Source organism: Anguilla rostrata, chromosome 1 (genome assembly GCF_018555375.3).
Source record: "Anguilla rostrata isolate EN2019 chromosome 1, ASM1855537v3, whole genome shotgun sequence".
NCBI classification, from domain to species: Eukaryota; Metazoa; Chordata; class Actinopteri; order Anguilliformes; family Anguillidae; genus Anguilla; species Anguilla rostrata.
The window spans coordinates 19779881-19801294 of record NC_057933.1 but is presented as its reverse complement, the minus strand read 5'-3'; the positions used below and the strand labels follow the sequence as shown (position 1 = coordinate 19801294).

The following is a 21414-nucleotide window of genomic DNA, read 5'->3' as shown; positions in this document are numbered from 1 at the left end:
GAGGGGGGCGATGGAGAGAATGAGAGAAAGAGAAAGGCAGAGGGAGAAAGAGAGATAGAAAGAGAGAGAGGATGAGAGACGAGAGAGACAGGGAGTCATGAGGGCTTTAAACCATTGCTGTGCCGCTGTTGAAAGGAAATCACATCAAACAGGAATCATACTCTGGAGCTGTATTGCATTGTGGGGACTGAAACTGGAGTTATGCTAATGCATGGATAGAAACATTTTATGCGGCTGCCTAGTTTAGCCATCAAATGGCATATGCCAGTGATAGGTGGGGGGGTTGGCAGGGTAGAACGGGGGGAGTGGGCAGTGCTCTCGCCACCGTGCGCATTGAGAAGTGTGACGCAGCTCTGTGTTTAATTCTGTGTAATCGTAACCCATTAGCCTCCCCTGGTCAGGACACTCCCAGAGAAGAGCCGCGTCTGGCAGCTGCAGAGCTCACTCACACCAGGCTGAACTGGCTCATAATCACCAGCCTGTTCAGAGTTCCGGATTATCAATCTGCAGTCAATTCCCAGCTGACTAATTGCACCAAAACATACACAAGGCTTTCAGAAAGCTCGTTCTCTTCGGGTTTCATAAAGCAAGCACATCGAGAGGTACGGCCAGTACCTGTAAACTCTCCCGGATCGTGGCTGTCTGTTGCACCGTATTGCAGGCAGTGCTATAACTTGCTAGCAATAAGCGGCTTCGAAAAATAGATTCTCTGCTTCCTGCGGATCTGTGAGGGGGGCTTTTTAATGAGTCTTCCCAACCTTTTAGAGCAGGAAAAAAAATCACCTATCTTTTCGTCCGTTTCCCCCCCCCCCCTGCAAGTTACGCTTTATTAACGGCCGGGGTCTGGCTACTCAGTCCCTCTGGCGCAATAACATCATCGCTTCAATTACATTTCTATTAGCTAATGAAATTGGGCAATCCCTTTTAACAAATGAACAGAGCAGTGGCGCACTGCAGCGCACTCTTTCTGAAATACGGCGGTTTGACAGTCCGCTCGCCAGGCTCTGCGAGTCCCGGATGGGCGGGGCCTCCGATTCGGCAGCACGACTGAGGTGGGACTGGGAGAGGATGTGCGTCTCGGGGTTTCAAACATAAAACATCTCAACGCCAGGAACAGGCATTTAGCACGGGCGTCAGTGCATCGGGGTGAAAACACAGTGCAGTGACCTCAGGTCAAAGGTCACACATCAAGGGAATAGACACTATCCATCAATGTTACAGCAGTCACACTTCGGCAGTCACTAGAGAGGATGCATCCATATTGCGAACTGCACAGTGACTGAAACTAGGGTGGATGACCATGCACACACACACACACACACACACACACACACACACACACACACTTTTCTCCTTTGGCTATGGCTGGTCTCCAGGACTGGTTTGATCCATGCTAAAGCAGAAGTCACCTTGCTTGCTCTTGCCTGGGATTATAAGAAAGGCAAGGAATATAACATTTCTAAAAGTCAGTATTTACCTTCCTTGGCTTCTATAAAGCACGTCTAATCCACTCTCCAACGACACACAATATACAGCATCTATACTGTACAGTATGTGAGAACACAACTCGTGGACAGTCCCCTAAAAATCTTGTCTGTGATGGGACCCGCTGGAAAAAATGTACCTTCCTACTTTATGACTTAGTGGTACAACTGCAATGCAGTAACACCGTGATTTTAAGAGCCAGGAGTCACTGATGCAATTCAGTTACTGTATATTTCACTGTCCTCGACCCAACAGTTAAGGAGTGAGGGCACTCGACCCTAAATGAGATTAGCCAAAATTTGAACATCATCTGGGCACAGTAGCTGTTTAACCTACTCCAAATTCCCAATGCAAAACCTGACCCAATATACAGTATTCCAGCACCAGCTAATCAGGCTACAAATCAAAGAATTTAATTAAAACAATTGATGCAATGACTAAACGGCTTCCCCAGCAGCACACAAGATCAGCAGCCCGTTAAACTGAAACCAAACGTTTCAGAATTCGCTCAAGCTACATATATAAAAAAAACCTTATAGTGAGTATCGAAGGATTGTTTTTTTTTTTGTTTTTTTTTGAAGGTCTATTTTTCAGCAAAGATATCAAAGTCATGAATTTCTCTGTTTTGGCTGCAAAATTATTACTGCAAATGAATCTTACTTCAGGGATTCAGCTGATCTCAGACAAATATATATTCTCTACTTATGCTAATTAATATAAGCCTACGTTCTTTATAATGCTAAGCATTCAATCCATCTTTATTTTTGTATTGCATAATTTAGAAACAGGATGTCACACAACACAATGACTATATACTAGAGGAATAAGAAAAACAGAAAAAAACCCAACTGAGCCAAATTGGGGAAAACTGGAATAGTATTCCCCACCTGCTTAAAAGGCCATCGAAGTGAAGTTCTGGAACATGGCCAAACAAACACAAACACATCGGAGAAAATAGGCCAGTACTTAGGAGGGTGACAGTGTGGCTCTATGTGCTGTTACAAGAATGATGCTTATGAAGGTTATAAATGAATCTATATATGTTGATACCACATGTACTGAAATGTTGAATGCACACACGCACGTAGTGAAAAAAATACTACTTTTATTTTTGGACGACTGAACATAAGACAACTGCTGCAGGGGCTAGAGTGCTATCACATGGATCAAATCACAGCTAGGAACTGCAGCTCCCCTTCTCACTCCCATTTATATTTGCCTCCATATGAAAATGATGCTATGACACATCACTGCTTGCAAATATAAACAATATGTGACGTGGTAGTTTTATTTAGGTAATATCTAAATAATTTAATTAATGTGTGAAGTAAACATGCATATTGGAATTGTACTTTTGTTAACTGTTTGTCACTGCAATTGTTATTTGTCATTCACTATGATAATATGGCTTAATAAAAATTATTTCGAAAGATGCTTAGAGTAGATGTGACATGGAGGCAACTGATGTCGTTCTCATTAGACTATGTTCTCAGTTTTAGAAAACACGCAACACTCTATCACCACTGCATAATATGGTGAACTTTTCCACAATTTCACAATTAATAATATGATATTTTATCTAGTGAGGTTGTTATTGAAGTCTTGAGACAATGCAGCTGTATATGGAATGAAAAAGACATCTTTAAGAGAAAATGTTCTTTAAAGTAAAACTGTAATAGAATTAAAATAACTATGTTATATTTCCCAAACAGTGTCCAGGCTGTCCTCTGATAGATCAAAGACAGATCAGAACAGAAGACTAAATGACAGCATTCGATAGGCTCTGCAGACAGTCAAAACCAACAGCACATCCGAACAATTCTTCCTTCAGTTTCACTGAATGGGAGCACATTTCCATGGAAACATTAGTCTTGTCACAAAACTGGGACATTACACACACAGAATATAAGCTAACGGCTAGGTACTCCAAGGCCTGTTTTTCTTAGAGGTGACAATGAAACTGACAACAGTGCAAACACTATGCTCTTTCTCGTTCTAGTTCTGCCTAGGGAAGGGGAAAGATCCAACTTCCATATTTTCATCTGAACCCATATGAAATTTCCCTGCATGTCTGCTAAGCTTGAGGAACAGAGAGCTTGAAGAACACAGAGAGCTTCAAGAGTAGAAAGGCCGCATCACCACAGCATGTTGAGAGAAGGGCCACAATGATCTATTTTAAAGTATGATGCTCTCCACTGCAAAAAGAAGACCTCAGCCAGCCTCCAGACACGGCTTTGTTCTCCCCTTCTTCCTCGTCCGACATCCTGTCCTCAGGCCACGGCTGTTTTGTGTGCTAAGACACATATTACTGCACACGGGGTGGCGGGCAAGCTGAGCCATCATGACTGGGGCATTACCCACACAACAGAGGCGCACCCAGATGCGATCTTAAAGAGCATTGTGGGTAGGGGGTGGGGGGGGAGGTGTTACTTGCAGCGTGTTTTGTAATCGCACAGTCCTGCTTAAAGACTGATATCAAGACAACAGCCAATCCAGATCCTTTCAGCCTCAAATAAAAAGGGCAGATTCCAGGCTCCTCTCCACAGTGCAGTTATGAGCTCAACAGAGGTCACAAAACATTTTAGCACAGGCATATTTACTGAATCCACTGCAAATAAAAGGGGTCAATCTTTTTTATATTTTTAGTAAAAAATATTTTAAAATATTGTTTGTGACATAATGCAAAATGCTGAATCAAGCAATTTGATAATAACTCTGAGATGGTCCTACTTCTGCTGGGTAGGAGGTCCTTGTTCAGTCAGATGGAATGGACAGGTACACACACACACACACACACACACACACATAAACACAGAGTCATGATGGCACATACACTGCAGTTTTTCCTGGGAGAAAAGGCACTGTTCTCTTTGTTGGGACATCATTCAGGTCCAGCCTGCCACAGGATTTTATGCGATCCCGATACAGCCCTTAGAAACAACACTTTCACAAAAAAAGAAGAAAAAAACAGCAGAGTCTGTATTCTGACCTGGGGGGATGGGGCTGGGTCCAGGCTTTGTGGTGACCCCAGCCAAGATAAGCAGCTTTGGGATAATGAATGAATGGATGATTGTGGCACACGCAGCGGGATCCCAGACTCAAGGGGCCAAGAAGGGCACAGGCTCAAGGTCTCAATCATACGAACAAATGTAAAGCCAGCAAAAGACCTGGCCCCACCATTAGTATCACTGTAACAGGCTCAGGGAACATACATGGCTATGATGCATGATTTCTGTGAATATGTACGTTCATGTTTTCAACGTAGAGTAGATATTTTCTGCATTCAACAATGGCATCGGGCATCATTCTATGCATTTCATCCCACATACGGCACCAAAGTAGCATAATGGTTAAGGAACAAGACTTACAACTCCAAGCTGGCAAGTCTCATTCCAGGAGGGGCAATGCCGTTGTACCCTTGAGCAAGGTACTTAACCTGGACAGGTTCATTAAATATTCAGCTGCATAAATGGACTTGTGTAGTAAGAATGTAAGGTGCGCATTCTGGCTACAGCACAAAGCATGCAGCCCAACATCTGAAACCAAACCAGAGGGCCACATCTAACATGAATCGATTCAGGTTTGGCATCCGATATCCTAAACGGGACATTAAAAACCTCAAAACGTACTGTCGGAAAATATTTGTGCAAAACCCTGAACTGAAATAAAGCTGAGTGGAACTAAAAGTGGAATCAGATGGGGGCTGTGCCTGTGCCATTAGAACAGGACAGAAGCACAGCCCTCCCTCAATGACACCATTACATTAAAGAGCATCAGGGCCCAGCGCAGATTAAGGATTACACTAGAAATGAGCGCATGAGAGTGCATGTGGTTTACGAGGTATGGAGCAGGCCGAGACAGAGAGGCGAAACAGAGCAATGGTGAACTGGCACCTCTGATTACACCCTCATGGGTGAGAAGAAAAAAATGGCCACACCCACCCCTTCTGGTTAAAAAAAATGTCACTAAAAAACAAATGGCTTTTGAAGCCTACAGATGATGCAATCTAATCCACCCAGCAATGAGCAAGCTGGTAAAATGCAATGTTTGGCTGAGCCCACCCCCCCCCCAGCTCTGTCTCTCTCTCTCTCTCTCTCTCTCTCTCTCAAGACAGCTGCTGCAAAACAGGGTGTACACCTGTTAGCTTTGTCTCTCTGTCCGTCTCTGAGGTTCAGTCCACACTTGGGCTCATCTGTAACCCTGGTCTAGCTTACATTCACCCTTACATTCTCACTGATGCGTACAGAGTACCAGGGTGCTGCTGTTTTTCCCTCTACAGTCCAAAAATACACCTACTTGTAATTCAGCTTGCTACACATTCTGTCATGTGCTGGACACATTTCATCAAGCTTCTCAGAGTTTAGGGAACACATACACTGTAGATCTATTCATCAAAGGCTGAAGGAGTCACATGTGATTTCACTGTAGCCTCTGCAGACATGAAGCCTGAGACTGAGATGAAAGAGTCAGACATACGCGCAGCTATCAGTGCTGTGGGAGGGGGTAGCATCAGGTGCAAGAGAATGCTGTGATGATGCCAAATAGGATGTAATAAAAACACATACACAAAGGCGGGCAGACAGACAGATAGACAAAGACACACAGACACACACGCACACACAAACTCATAAACATACATACTTGGCAAGTGCTTCCACGTACATGAACACACAGGCGCATTACAGTCCATGCAAACTATTCACGGTGCGGGACTTGAAATGTGAGCCGCACCGCTCTATCGAGGTGTGTATTGCTGAGGCGGAGTCAGAGACGCATCAGCACAGGAAGACAGCAGGACTCCCGCTGTTCCGAGGACTGCATCGCTTCCACATCAGCTGGCACAACGTGAGCCGCCTGTCCAACATCTGCAGCCCCTTGTGCCTGCTCCCCGACGCTCCGCCCAATGGCGCCTTCGTCTCCAGGGCAACGAGCGGAACGTCGGCGGTGCCGTCACGGTCACCGCTCCGCCTGAACTCGGGGTCAGCGCACCTCGATCATCAGAGAACGATATGAGCCGTTCGTACGTCATGCGGTGAATCTCAAAGCACAGAGCAGTAGTGCAGCACAAGCTTTGCGGACACCATGAACATGCAGGATAAGACCATTAATTTGAGTTCTGAGTAAGGGTCACCACGGCGGGACATAGATTCCCTCTTGGGGAAACACTGCCAAAGATGACACTCAGTACTCATTATAAGAGACACTGTTGCTGTAATACAGCCTCTCAGTCTTAACTACAGACCTCTTTCATCTAGGACCCTAGGTCCAATTTTGCTATCGATCTCAGTTTAGTTTGGGATTGATCACTTTGCCTGTCAAAACACATTACTGGTTTAGTTTCTGAAGCACTGGCAAAGTATGAAGCTCTAAGTAACGGAGGTCTGCACTAATGCCTTCTTAAGTAGTCTGAATCAATGGGAGATGGCTGCGCACAATAGCATAATACATACTGATGCAAGATGAAAAGCCATTTCATTTGCAGCGGCATTACTGCAACCCAACTGCCATTTGAAAGAAATGGGAACATGGATACATTTTGATTTGAAGCCTCCTGATCCAATGCAACAGAGATGTTTATGTAAAAATCATACAACACAAGCACACATCAAAGTCCGGTTTATGTCACCTCTGTCTTGTGATTTGGGTACATGCTTTAGGATGCCTAAACGAGTGAGAGAGACAAGAAGCTTTCTCATACTTTGAGATCACATGGGAAAAGCCAAACACAGGAGCCCAAGGATGTGAGCACTGAAACCCATTTTAAGCTCTAAATGCCACAGCTTGAGAAACGCTGCACGGCAGCCAACGGCGCGTAGGCTAGAGGCGCTGCATGCATATGCATGCAATATGCATGAGGACCGAACGGTCTTCCCATGGGTGGAGCGACGCGTTTATTTGGAATACGTAATCAGAGATGGATTGCCTTCTACATGCCATTTGAACAGAGCATTCCACACGCAAGGTAATCCCAGGTTACGCTCTCTGTCACCCAATGAATAATGCAAGGGAGGAGCCAGCTGACTAACGACAAGGTACATAACCCTAGCCATCTCCCAACTGACCTGTACAATGAGAGGAGGGAGGTCACTGTAAATCATTGTGCGCTTGTGCAATAAAATACACTGGCTGCGCTCACAAGAGGTGAATGGGGGGCTTTATGACGAGAGCAGGTGGCCAGCTTCTCAGAGCTATATGGCTCGCATTGCAGTATTGTGTTTGGGGCTTTGTGCATTCACTGGCTAAAGGCCATTTAATATTCCAGACCTGGTCTGCAGAGTAATCAGCAACTATGGGAGGGGTCCATGTATTGCAAAAATACAATATTAGAATATTTCATCAAAATGATTCTGAAACATGTTGGTAACTGAACAGAGGATCATCTGTGCCATTTTAATATAGTTCCCTATAAACAGTACAGAGCACTGCACAGTGTCATTATGTTAAATCAAACAACACACAACACAGTTCTCTCAATAATTTTATCTAAGTTTAATTAACACTAAAAGTGACACTGTAGGCTGGTTTCCCAGAAAAGGATTAAGCCTAGTCCAAGGCTAAGTTTCCTTTTTCACAGGATAAGTGTCCCAACTGTCAAAAACAGGCATATACAGTATAATGATTCAGTCTACTTATAATGGTTCAGTCTACTTATAATGGTTCAGTCTTCCAAAAACTAAGCCGAATATGTTGAATGCTGGCTTAAACTGTGCAGGCAACGGCCTGGTAAAACTGAAATTACTTTTAACAACTGCTGAATGTATCATGAATATGTGGGCATTAAAAGCCTGCTCATCACCATACCTCTCAATTTTGATTAATGTTCATAAGATGACTGGGCATTTCTTCATCTTTTATGACCAAAACAGATGCAAATGCACCTTTATATATCTGGTGTCCTTCAAAATAATTTGCATTTAGTGGTTCAGGGATTATCTGAAAGAGTATATTCTGGCTATTAAATTAATATATTATTCATTTTAAACACAGATATTGACCAATAGGCTGTTAACTATATGACGGTTTATAATGTTATGTGGTCATTACATGATTATATTGGAACACAGCTGTAAATCGCAACAAACAACAGCTAATGGCTCTGATGCCAACATGGTTGCCCATGTATTACAAATGTTGATTATAAGCAATGTTAACCAATGAATCTACTGAATGTGTGCAACACACTGTTCTCAATGTTTATGCAGTGGCTCTCATTGCGTTAATGAACTGCACTGAACAATTAAAGTACTGTTCACTCCATTTAGGCTACTTCAAAAACATTTAGCCTAATCTCTGGCATTCCATTAACAATTCAAGAGCCTGTCATTTCAACAAACTTCAACAAACTGCTTAATAGCACAGTTACAGTTAACATGAGGTTGTACTGAATGATGAATACTAACACAATTTTACTTTTTTAAAAATACATGCTGTTATGTAATCTGAAGGCTGCGGTTTCAAACCCCAGGTGGGACACTGCTCATAAACCCATGAACAAGGAACTAAACCTTAAATCGCTCAGAAACTCTCAAGCTGCATGAACGGACAGCATTTGTTCATATTTAAGCTATGCAGGTTGCCCTGGATGTAGGATCTATTCCAATAACAAGGAAGTTGTTTCATAGTCATAAGAACAACTTAAATTGCAGGTGAATTCAAAAACTGTATAGCAGGGGGAAACAACACTGAGTGCACATGAATTTTGTTTCAGCCCCAAAGAGTCCAGCAGTTCATGGCACCGTGGATGATGGAGTACCAAGTGCTAAAGGAGTGACAAGAGGCTTTGGTTCACCCTGACTCACCATGTCAGGGGTCACACAAAGCCTAAACCGATAGGGGCTTACCAGCGTTTCAGTGTCTACACAAGCACACCTATTGGTTTAAGGGTCACTGACCATAAGAGAGAATCTATGCATGCACATCTATGCTCTAAAATATTAATGTACATTAGAGGGACTGATGCACAGACTACCTGACGCACTGTCCCATTTTAACTTTATGCCTAAATCGGGAATGCTGGATAGCCTAAAAGTCCGGAGTGTGCATTGATTCAGTACTGCTCTACATGATACAACTTTGGTAGGATAAACAGGGATGGCACTGTATGTATCTCACCCAGAGAGCAAATGTAAATAAATCCATAGTCCAGGGTCCAATCCTGGTCTAGGCCCCATGTCCCTTGCATTTTCTTCAGCTCCTGTTCCATTGCCCCCATTGAGCCAACAGCCATGTGCCTCTGTTCAACTGGGCTACCACACTCTCGCTCAGATTCACTGTTCTGATAAATATGGCTTTAAACCTGAATCAGACAGTTTCCAATGGCTCCACCAGTTCTGAAACAGGTCTAAACGTTTTTAATTCATGGAAACCTACTTTTTCCGTAAATTCCGGTTACGTGCTATGGCTTCTCATAGACGGCCAATCTGCTTAGTCTACGTGAGTCCAATATTAGGAAAGTAATGGAATTAATGCAAAAAAAATATTTAAATTCATGCAGCACGCAGATTATTTCAGTTCACAGATCATTTAAATATAACACAGCATTGTACAGAGACAATTCGCAACTTAAACATTATCACAGTAAGAACATATTTTAAATCACAGGATAAAGTATACATTTTAGGGGGAAAAAACATTGAACCAATCAATGGTTAGGAAAAATGGTTCGTCACTATATCTGAAGCACTGCTGTAGACTACCAGTGAAAACTTGAAACCTCCGTGTTGCTGTCCAGCTTCTGTAGTTCCTGAAGGTTAACTAAAACTAGCTACCATCGTACAAGCTAGCCGGCTAACTTGGTCGAGAAATCGGTGCTGTTGAAGCTAATTATATATAGCCTATTCTGTTTCCAGCATTTCCAGTTGTTTCCCTATTCTGGAATTAGTCGGTAAAAAGTAGATTAAGTATTTGTATGTCGTTACTGGACAGCTAAAAACACCAGCTAGCTTGCTATAGCTAACCCTACGTTTCCCGGTTGCATCAGAATCTGTGGAATCGTATGTTATTTTAGAAAATTTTGCATTAGCATCCGGGCGAAAACGCTTTCAAATTCCAGAAGCCGGGTTACCTGATTATGTCATCGTTGTGTCCCAAGTAGAATTTCTGCTTGTGTTCCCTGGTGTTGTAAACTACTCCCACACCGGCGACGAAATAGACTATTTCCTTCGCCGCTGTGTAGTACAGGTTGTTGCGGCACTGGTGCCCCCGGTAACCGTAGACCCATTCCAACCGCAGGTGACAATTCGGTGCCGTTCTGTCAGCCATGTCCGTTATTATTTCTCTCCAACACGAGTATTTGATATTTGATCATTCACGACACTACCTTTCCTTCAATCCCTCATTTGCTTGCTCTGATATCAGTGCATCTTGCACGACTATAGGAACACCCAATATTTAGTCTAAACGGCATTTAAATTAGTCCAAAGTACAGTATGCTTTTTGAAAATAGTCTTACTGCATATTGCCGTTTCTCGAGGGGCGGCTTTTCTTTTTTAAATCGTCCGCCTAGTACTTATTTTACAGCTACCAAGCACCGCTGTACTTCTGCCACTCCAGCCCCGCGCGAGCAGCTCTGCTCAAGACAGACTCCTGCCCCTGTCAAATCCTATAAACATGGAGTTTTCGCTTTAGTTTACAAGCACCGCCCAAAATATAAGAATCACTACTGAACGATTATCAATCTGTCCAATCAAATCCCCAGAGATTCCCAAATCAAATGAAGGAAAGTTCACTGCCCAATGACAATTCCATGCGGGCGGAGTCTTCTTGCATCCTGAAATCGTGTTTTCTCACCAATGATATGCGGCCGGGATGCTTTGACGGCTGTCAGTCCTGCCTGCCATCTGTAAGGCTGAAAAAATTCTATGCGATATTAAGTTTGTCATTTGGTTTAATTTACTATCTTCTACGAAGTTTTGTGTGAACAGCTTAGTTGCGAGAATAGTTTTCTTTTATTTTTGCAGGTTTTTGCTAATATAAATTCATTCAAGCCACGGTTCACTTGGTAACCGCTGTTGCTAAGGACATATTGCTGATGTCTTATTTATATTGCCTTTGCAGCGAAGCTGCGAAGTTGCTATATACTTTTGTGCAAAGCAAAGAATTTTCGTTGGTCAAGGGGCAACATTTTTCTTGTTACTAATTATTATTATTACCAATTCAGAAAAACATGACGAGGAATATAGGGCTAATAATTAAGGCATTATCAGCTATCTGACTTCTTTAAAACATGCAATTACTAATGTGTGTTTTAAAGAAGTCCTCCAGGTCACAGGGAAAATGTCAAAAAACTGCAATAATATTCTCAGCAGAAAATTGGGATATTTTAAAATAATTCTTTAAGTAGTCACTTATCCTCAGTTTGATTCCTTTAATCTTCGAGACCTTTAATTAAAATGGCTTGTTAATTTCTCCAATATATCTGCTAAAATCATTTTTGAACAGCCCATGACCAATTTGGAACATTACAATAATTTTCCCTCGTGGATGGCCGAATAGATAAGATGGAGCTTTGCAATAATACATGAGTGAGTAGGGATGCCGCTCATTTTCCTTTTGCTCCATGCTGACAGTTCCTCAAAGCAGGCACAGACCTGGACTAAATTGAGTTTTGTATGGAGAATCTCCATTCTATGGCTGGGCTTAATCTGTGTCTGTGAAACTGGCGCTTCTTGTCTCAAATATATTCCGAAAGCCGAGGTAATAGTCAAGGGAGTACAAAAGCATTTTTTTTTTTAGGAATATTTTAGGTATACCCCCTTAGACTTTATTAATATAACATTCACATTACACAACCACAATATATATTTACATGTCAGTACTCTCATGTAATTTTTCATGTAATTTAGCTGTCAAATTTCTGACAGACTACATTTCAGCTCCACCGAGAAAACAACTACACGCGTTACACCTAAGAGGATTTTAGGATTTTAACTCCCCTCGAAATTAGGGTGATGCTGCACCTTTGCCACGTTCAAATGTAGAATTCTGTTGTCAAATAAAATTAAATATTGAAATATAACATTTTAAAAACACCAAAAATAGCACATTGATAATAATATTCAACCGTTTAGCATATTGGTGCAGTAAAAGGTCAGTTTATATTCTCTTCTTTGGTCAGGCAAATATGTGGATTGCTATTTTTCACAAGGATCTCATTCTCCGTTGCTGGGAGTGACAGGACGCTATGTGCTTTAGTCAGAGAGACTGTGCTAATGTCTAGCGGACCTACAAAAAATAACTAACCTACTGCCTGTACTGTATCGTACATTAAACATAGTTTTAAAGAAATTTCCGTTGAAATAAACGCAATGGAACTAGTACCTATTGATCCACTTTTTCTGGCATGGAGCTATTTTAGGAGGCGTAAGTTTCAGCAGTGTTCCGAGGTCTGCACCAAGATACTAGAGGATACTCCGTATGACCAGGTAACGTTAACGATAGGTGTTGAATTAACTAGCTAACCTTAATTGAGTGATGCATCATTTGCACAATACCTTTGCCACCTGCCTAGTTATCTGTAGTTAGCATGTGGTCGCATGTGTGATGTAACGTTAACTAATGCTAGCTATTGAACTTTCAACACAGAATGTTCGCTTTGCAAACTAGCTAGCTAGACTAATCCTAGTTTGTTACGGTCTACCCGCTAGCTGGCTACCACAGTAAAACTAGTTCAGTCATGAACTATTTAGATATTTATTGTGTTGCTTTTGCTTACGTACATAGTAAACTATAAATTTCCATCTTTTCATTTTAAATCTTATTTTCCTTCCTATATTTTTATCCACATTTGTTATTTATAATAAGTTCTTTGCCTTCAACTCTGTCCTTCATATCTTTATTTCTGTACTTTCGCCATTTCATCCACTGCTTTCATTCAAAGGAGACGGATACTCTGTCAGTTATTTCCGAGGTAACGGTCTTCCTAGTATTCCTTCTCTTGGTTAATCCTGTCTACTCTGTAGTGAGTTTCCTTGTGCGAGCTTTAATTGACAAGTGTATCAAGATGTTTGACAACCCATGTACATTTTAATGGGAAAGAAAATTTTAAATCAACAATACTTTTTAGAAGACTAACTTCGTAGTGACCATTCCAGGCATCGCGTTAGATTTGATTGTGCTTTGTCAGTTGATGTGTTATTAGATTACTTAGTACAGATTGTATGCATGGTCCTGAAAATGAGTTCTGATTAACCTAATTTAATTTGAAAGATATTTGATTAGACAAGATGTATTGAGTATAATTTAATAATGTTACTTCTGGCCTTGGTTTCCTGAATGGAACATAATGAGATCCTTACATTTTCAGTATGACAACAACAGCAAGATGCAGGGCGGAAATTGTTTTTTGGAACTTACTCCTGCAGTTTGAATGTTTTTACTTTGAATAAAACATGTTGGAGATTGCCACCAAATGTCAATTGGAGTGTTTAAAATTAAACCAATCAAGAATTTTTTTTTGACAAAGTTTTCTTTCTCTGGCTAACATCAGGACGGATTAATTTAGTTTGAACAATACATATTAACATTTTAGAATAATAAAATAATTGAACATGTATATGTATAGGCTATGTGAAAAACATATAGTGGAAAATACAATCTTCCAGTAAAGGGTTATCTTTTTATTTAAAAAATATACTAAAGTTCACAGAGGATGACATACTCCTGTAGGTCCAACTGTCAAACCCCGTTTGTGCACTGAATCTTCTTTCCAAGTGGCTTGGCTGATATCCAGGGCAACAGACCCCTGGGGATACTGTACTTAGTGAAGCTGTGAGGCAAGATTCATCACAAGTCTTGGTTACAAAGTACAGAAAATTCAGAACATTATTGTTATCTTTTCTTGTGGATTGCGGAATATATGAGGTGGAGCTTTGCAGTGATACATAGTGAGTAGGGATGCTTCTTCTTTTATTTTATGTTGGCAGTTCTTCAGAGCAATGGGGACTAAGTAGACTAAGCATTGAACTGTCTGTAGGAATTGTGCCACTGTTTTTCCTATATCAATATGTTTGAGATGAGAAGTGTGGTAGCCTAGCTGGTAATATTTTATTCTCCATAAATGTCAAACCTTTAAACAGTCGTTCCCACTTACTAACCCTCTTCCTGGTGATCTGCCTACCTGTAGGTTTTCATTTCAACCCTAATTTGGCACACCTAATTAACTAAACTAATTAGCAGCTCTTGAGGTCACTAGCTGTTGAATGAGGCGTGCTTTGTTATGGTTGAAATAAAACCTACATGACAGTAGATCTCCAGCCCAGGGTAGGGAACCACTGATTTAAACGATGAGGACGTGACTATCGCACTCAGCGAGTACTGCTGGACGACAGGAAGGATGGTGCTGTTAGTGAAATGGAGGAGCGGTAGGTCAGAATCAAATTTCCTGTGTGGCTGTGGACAGGCCGCCTGGAGCCTGAAGACACGTGCTCTGACAGAGATGGTGTACATCGATGAGGTGGACGTGGACCAGGAGGGCATAGCCGAGATGATGCTGGACGAGAGCTCCATCGCCCAGGTTGCCCGTAAGTGCTGTACATTGTATGTTCTCGTGTTCATCTTCTTCAAAAAATCCTCAACATATCTGTGTGTGCAGAACTGATAACTGGTTCCCCGCTCAGCAGGGCATAGTGTTTGTCTTCATAGCTGTCCCAGATAGACATGTCCTGCATCTGATTTTCAGGTCCTGGAACATCCCTCAGACTCCCAGGGACCAGCCACGGAGGTGGGCCTACACCAGCAGTCAGGTGTGTGTCGTTGCAACTTGTCAAATGCTTCATTTTATGCTTCATGCTTCATGTTGTATGCATACATGCAAATTTTAAGACTGTGGGAATATGTCACCCAGTAAGAGCTCTGATGTTTGATTGTCGCCATAGGCCCATGACTCACTCAGGACGGCCCATGACAGGATTTGTGAGGCCCAGCACACAGTCTGGGAGACCGGGCACCATGGAGCAAGCCATCAAGACCCCCCGCACTGCGCACACTGCCCGGCCAGTCACCAGTGCCTCTGGGAGATTTGTCCGCCTGGGAACGGTACCTGTCCCCTACTGCTCACACTAGCCCCTTACAATTACTGTAAAACAATGAATTGCCATTACTTGGCCTAGAAGGCATCACAATAATTTCATCTGACACTCTGCCATGAAAGTATCACATCATTCAAGTCTTGTTGACATGTGGATACCAGCTAACCAACACGGGAGCTATATCTATGGTGTGTTGCCTATCACAAAGAAACACACCATAGATATAAATTCCTTGTATTTTCTCTGTGATTGGTTTGTTTTTCTTTTTTTCAAGTATATATTTTTTATTGTTTTCTCTCAGAGATTGCACAACATAACTGGGACAGTGTTGCAGTGCCAGTAATCTCGTTAATTTTATACAATGTCATACAAGCATGTCAACAGGTTCAGTACAGATGAATGTGTCTAGCCATTTATCTTTATTTGGTGGATCCTGTTCATACCAAAGGCGAGTAATTTCTTTCTAACTAGCTGCCAGCAATATCTTTTTTAGATATCTTTCCAGAAGCTCTCGGGGCAAGTTGCTTAGGTATAGAAATAACACATTTTCAGGTCCATTGAAATCCAGCATTTCTTTCATAATCTAATGCACTTCCCCCCAGTAGTGTTATATGTAAGGACAGTGCCAGTATACAGTATATGGTAATGGTCTGCCTCTGTGGAAGATGTTTTGTTTTTCATTGAAGAGGAAGGTTGCAGAACTGTGAGTAGTCACTACATTTAGTGATTACGGTGAGTGATGGATGCCCTATACTCAGTACCCCCATCTCTGTTTCCCCAGGCTTCCATGCTTACAAATCCAGATGGGCCATTTATAAACCTGTCCAGGTTAAACCTGGCAAAGTATGCCCAGAAGCCCAATCTATCCAAGGTACCAGCAGATTTACAACGGATCTGTGAGGCTGATTAAGGAATAGCAGTAAAAGTGCATTTCACTCTTTGTTAAGAATCATCCTTGTACTGTCAGCCTAGATTTCTTTTTTTATAAACTGTAATATATCACATTGTTTTATAGATGTACCGTCCTTAGCCCATAATTTCACCATGTATTTTTATTTCAGACCTTGTTTGAATACATCTTCCATCACGAAAATGATGTTAAAAATGTAAGTTGCAAATTGCTTGTCACAACATGACTGCTTGGTGACTGTCAAATGTGTATGTCAAAGCACTGTTTCTCAGGGTTGGTAATGTTCCCAAAGAGACTGGCTCCATGGTGGTAAGAAGTTATATTTACTTTAGCCACTGGCCACAGCCCTGACACTCCTAAGGAATTCAAATGATTGAATTCATTTTAACATGAGAGAAATCACTTTGTTAATATGTACTTACACACAGGCTTTTCTTTCTAATGCAGGCCTTGGATCTAGCTGCCCTGGCCACTGAGCATGCTCAGTTCAAGGACTGGTGGTGGAAAGTTCAGCTGGGAAAATGTTACTATAGGTGAAGTTACAATGACTGACATGCTACCTGCAAAGTTAAAGTATGTGAATTTTCACTCACTTCTGTCCCTGTGTTGCAATTATGGACTATGTTTATTTACAGACTGGGGTTACACCGTGAAGCAGAAAAACAGTTCAGGTCTGCACTCAACCACCAGGAGTTTGTGGACACATACCTCTATCTGGCCAAGGTAACATTCAGCACTAGCAAATGTCTCCTGCTGAACTGTAATGTTTCGTGCAATGTGAACTAAGGTAACGGTGGTGTTTCATGGTCTTTCTGGAATTTTTGTTCAAACATGATATTAAGGTCTTGTCGTAGTTTGATAGTCTCTTGTCGTGTCATTTACACAGAATCATTACAATATCTATTGTGTTCATATTTTTGTGCACTGAATGCTCTTAAACAGGTCTATCAGCGTCTGGATCAGCCAATAACTGCTCTGAACCTCTTCAAACAAGGCCTGGACTACTTTCCCGGTGAAGTCACCCTGTTGACGGGAATCGCGCGCATTCATGAGGTACTTGATGAAAGGCCCACTAAATTTCCCTTTGTTCTGTGGAATAAATTGTAGCTCCTGTTTAATGTGGATTACGGTCACCATCACTGTGATTTGGTTTGAGCAGGAGATGAACAACATCCCCTCAGCCACAGAGTACTACAAAGACGTCCTGAAGCAGGACAACACACATGTGGAGGCCATTGCCTGCATAGGAAGCAACCACTTCTACACGGATCAGCCCGAGATCGCTTTGCGCTTTTACAGGTAGGGGGAGTGACTGGCTCTACTTCATGGCACAACCAGATGTCAGTTATCACTTTAGGGTAGATATCCCTGTGAGGGGGCGACATAGCTCAGGAGGTAAGACCGATTGTCTGGTAGTCGGAGGGTTGCCAGTTCAAACCCCACCCTGGGCATGTCGAAGTGTCCTTGAGCAAGACACCTAACTCCTAACCCCTAACTGCTCTGGCGAATGAGAGGCATCCATTGTAAAGTGCTTTGGATAAAAGCGCTATAAAAATGCAGTCCATTTACCAGATATTCACATAGATAAGATACGAAAACTTCCTTTGCTGTTTTGCTCTCTTCAATCTAACTGGAGACTTGACAGGTTTCTTATAGTGAGTCATTGTGGTTTTTGTGGTGCAGCCTCACCACAGCACGACACAGAGGGTGATAACTTTGCCAGGGGAAAGGGGAGGAGGCCATAAATGAAAAAATATGCCCAGCACATATTTGAGTACCCTCTCTCTCTCTCTCTCTCTCTCTCTCTCTCTATCTCAATGTCTCTCTCTCTCCCCAGACGGCTGCTGCAAATGGGGGTGTACAACTGCCAGCTGTACAATAACCTGGGCCTGTGCTGCTTCTATGCTCAGCAGTATGACATGACACTGTCCTCCTTCGAAAGGGCCCTCTCCCTGGTGGCGAACGATGAGGAGCTGGCCGACGTTTGGTACAACCTGGGACACGTAGCTGTGGTGGGTGATTCCTCATGTTTCCCTTTTTCATGTTTTGTCTTCATGCACTTATAACCATAATTTAGCTGAATTTTGTCTTGGGCAATAGATTGTAGAATTGTCACCTGAACTACTCTTCCCAGTTCTTCTTTCTGATCCTAATACATCAAGATCTGGCCAACAGCAATATAACAGGACTGCAGGGGCACCTTTATTTTGTGTACTTTTTAGACAAATTGTTGTTGTGATGCCTGTAGTCAGCATCCCCACAGGGCAGACCCCATTTATCTGCAGCTTGTACTGAAAGGGAGAGTTCCCGTCAGCTAGATTGTCCTTGTCTCGTCAATGCTAGTGACGCCGTTTGACTGCGTGGTTGCAGTCTGCCTGCACCAACTCCACAACCAACCTTTCTGCTCATAGTACTAAGCAGCAGCTCTTGGAACTGGAGCAGGAAGCTATATTGACATAGCATGTATAAGGAAAAATCAAGACACCCCTTGAAAGGTCCCAAGTTAACTTTTCAGTTTTGTACTTGATATAGTGCATACCAACAGTTTACAAAACTGCATGTGTGTTTGTTTTCTTTCCTTAGGGAATAGGGGAGTTAACTCTGGCGTACCAGTGCTTTAAGTTGGCTTTGGCCAACAACAACGACCATGCGGAAGCCTATAATAACCTAGCCGTCCTGGAATTCCGCAAGGGACGAATTGAGCAGGTCTGTTCAAGAAACCCCTCTGAACATAAAATTGCACTGTAGTTGGGGGAACTGGTGAGAATAGATTGGTTGAAAGAACTCACAGGATGCACCTTGTAAAAAAAATGTAATTCAAATAATTAAGCAATTATGTTGAGGTTATATTGTTTTTTTTTTTTGTTTACAGGCAAAGGCTTTCTTGCAGACAGCAGCTTCCCTGGCACCTCACATGTATGAACCACACTTCAACTTGTCAACTCTATCAGATACGGTAAAAAGATGCTTCTATTGCTTAACCCATAATTGCTGTGCCAACAGTGCGGGATATCGGCCGATTTTGCCCTTTTGTCGGTTGTAAGTGCATTATGTGATAAAAATCTGAAGCCTTTCAAATATATTGAGTAAATGAGATCGTTTGCACTGGCGGCTGAAAGATTTGCCTGCATATTGAGATTTGCCATACATTTGTCCCTATAATGTCTGCAGTTGGGGGACCTTCAAAGCAGCTACATGGCAGCCCAGAAGTCCGAGGATGCCTTCCCAGACCATGTGGACACTCAGCAGATCCTCAAAAACCTGCGCCAGCACTTTTCTCTACTCTGACAGCATAGATGACTGCATAGAGGCAGCTGTATGGCTGGGTAGTGTCACAGATTTTGCCAGCCGGACAGCTGATATCACAGAGAGCTGTAACCATCTGTATGACATCACTATACTGTCTGTGCTACATGACATCATCGACAATCATGAGCTGCTAACCTACTATACAGAGAAGTTGAAAAGTATTTCTGAACATAGTCTGCAAGCAGTCTACTTAAACAGCATTTTGTCCTTTAGCGATTGGTGGTATTCTGGTTTTGGCTCTTCTTCAGAATGTATATTGTTATCTGTAGAGTTGGAAAAGATATTTATACTGAATGTTAGATGCACTATAAAGGATAAGGAAAAGGTGCTTATCAAGGCTGACATTAAGTGTACATATGTTGTCATATGTCATATTTATAATGCATTCAATGAGAAACATATTAAATTTATGTGCATTACTGGATATTTTCTGTGAGCCTGTAACTATTTTTAATACATTTTTAATATTTAAAATTTTAAACCTTTAAAAGTGAAAATGGAGTATTATTTTATTTTGATATTAGGTGAAAACCAACGTTGTCCTCCAACAGTGAAATACTTTATGAAAAACAAAATGCAGTCTGAGGTGTCAGAAAGCTTAAATTCTTTTTAGAGTTAGATATTACTATTTGACATTATTTATTAAGCCAGGAACATTACTAATGTTATTTTTTCCATGTTTTATATTTTTGACCATGCATATTGTTTTCAAACAATTTAAGCCTGAATAATTTTTTCCCAGCCAACGTATTCACACTCTTCCAATAGTGCTCCATTGTATTGTCCCGTTATCCATTTTATTAAATATGTATGCACATTTCTATATTTTTTGTTCAAAACATGAATACTGAGAAAACACTTTCAACCAAAAAGTGTGCAATGTCAGCAAAAATTCCTAAACTGAAATTGTGTTTTCATCATATTTGCATTGTCTTTCTTTTAGAACAAAGTTTTGTCTTATTAGAACCATAATAATTTTCCACATGTTGGCAATATAACTAAACTCCATGTGGGATTAGTTTGTTTTCTCAAGTAATGGCTTCCTTCTTCCTGCTATATGAGCCAGCTTTGTAGAGTGGCTGGTACATTCACTCACCAGATATGTGCACGTTTGGAAGCTCCTTTGACTTCATGGTTGAATCATTGCTGAACCTTTACTTCTTGATTAAGGGATCTTAGAGTTTCGTCTATTTTCAAATGGAAATACTGACTGTATAGCCCATACTTACAGTAATACTAAAACTCATAAGAATTCCAACAAAATATCAAGTAATGCAAACACTTTATTAAAATAAATAAAGCCTACATTTGGCCTGCATTTTGCTCCAGAAGTCCGTTAGTTTTGTTTTTGCCGATGTGGGCGAAACTTACTCATGCATAGAAAAGAACGAACATAGCATCTCCGTTGCATTCAACCACACATTTTCTAAAATAAATATAGTCGGAACAGGATAAGCAAACAGAAAGCTTTCGTTTGGCCCACAACACATTATAAGCCACTACAATACAAGTCAAAAAAGAAGACATATAGCCTACTTAGACTAATCGGACTACGGCATTTTATTTGTCAAATTCCGTCAAAAGACAACTGAAGCCGGGCACCCACCGCACGCGTATCGACCGCGAGCGCACTACGCGCGTATTACGCGCGTAACTGAAGCGTAGTTGAAGTACTGTTATTAC

The 21414-nt window shown here is 41.7% G+C and overlaps 2 protein-coding genes across 3 annotated transcripts in view; one reads left to right on the top strand and one right to left on the bottom strand.

The window, feature by feature from the left end:
- eml5 (EMAP like 5) overlaps positions 1-11098 on the bottom strand; it is a 68465-nt gene extending 57367 nt beyond the window's left edge. The window contains exon 1 of the mRNA XM_064328474.1: positions 10550-11098. Within this exon, the coding sequence (XP_064184544.1) occupies positions 10550-10746 (197 nt within the window). The 5' untranslated portion in view covers positions 10747-11098. The remainder of the gene's footprint in view (positions 1-10549) is intronic.
- A 1540-nt stretch (positions 11099-12638) lies between these two features.
- Positions 12639-20155, top strand: ttc8 (tetratricopeptide repeat domain 8). Of its 2 annotated transcripts, XM_064328325.1 has the most exons (15): positions 12639-12908; positions 13364-13393; positions 14885-15005; positions 15164-15227; positions 15360-15519; positions 16294-16383; positions 16574-16618; positions 16870-16955; positions 17058-17145; positions 17365-17475; positions 17582-17721; positions 18260-18434; positions 19006-19128; positions 19295-19378; positions 19594-20155. In XM_064328325.1, the coding sequence occupies exons 1-15, from the start codon at positions 12792-12794 to the stop codon at positions 19708-19710; spliced, it is 1551 nt and encodes a 516-aa protein (XP_064184395.1). In that variant the 5' UTR covers positions 12639-12791; the 3' UTR covers positions 19711-20155. The 2 variants fall into 2 exon arrangements, with proteins under 2 accessions (XP_064184395.1, XP_064184403.1); XM_064328333.1 differs by lacking the exon at positions 13364-13393 and having other exon boundaries at positions 12640-12908.
- The last annotated feature ends 1259 nt before the right edge of the window (positions 20156-21414 follow it).

Coding starts and splice junctions, on each gene's coding strand:
- ttc8 (XM_064328325.1), top strand. CDS start 12,792: ATGGAACTAGTACCTATTGATCCACTTTTTCTGGCATGGAGCTATTTT. Junction 16,384..16,573: donor AGAAGCCCAATCTATCCAAG/GTACCAGCAGAT, acceptor TTTTTATTTCAG/ACCTTGTTTGAATACATCTT. Junction 19,379..19,593: donor TGTCAACTCTATCAGATACG/GTAAAAAGATGC, acceptor TAATGTCTGCAG/TTGGGGGACCTTCAAAGCAG.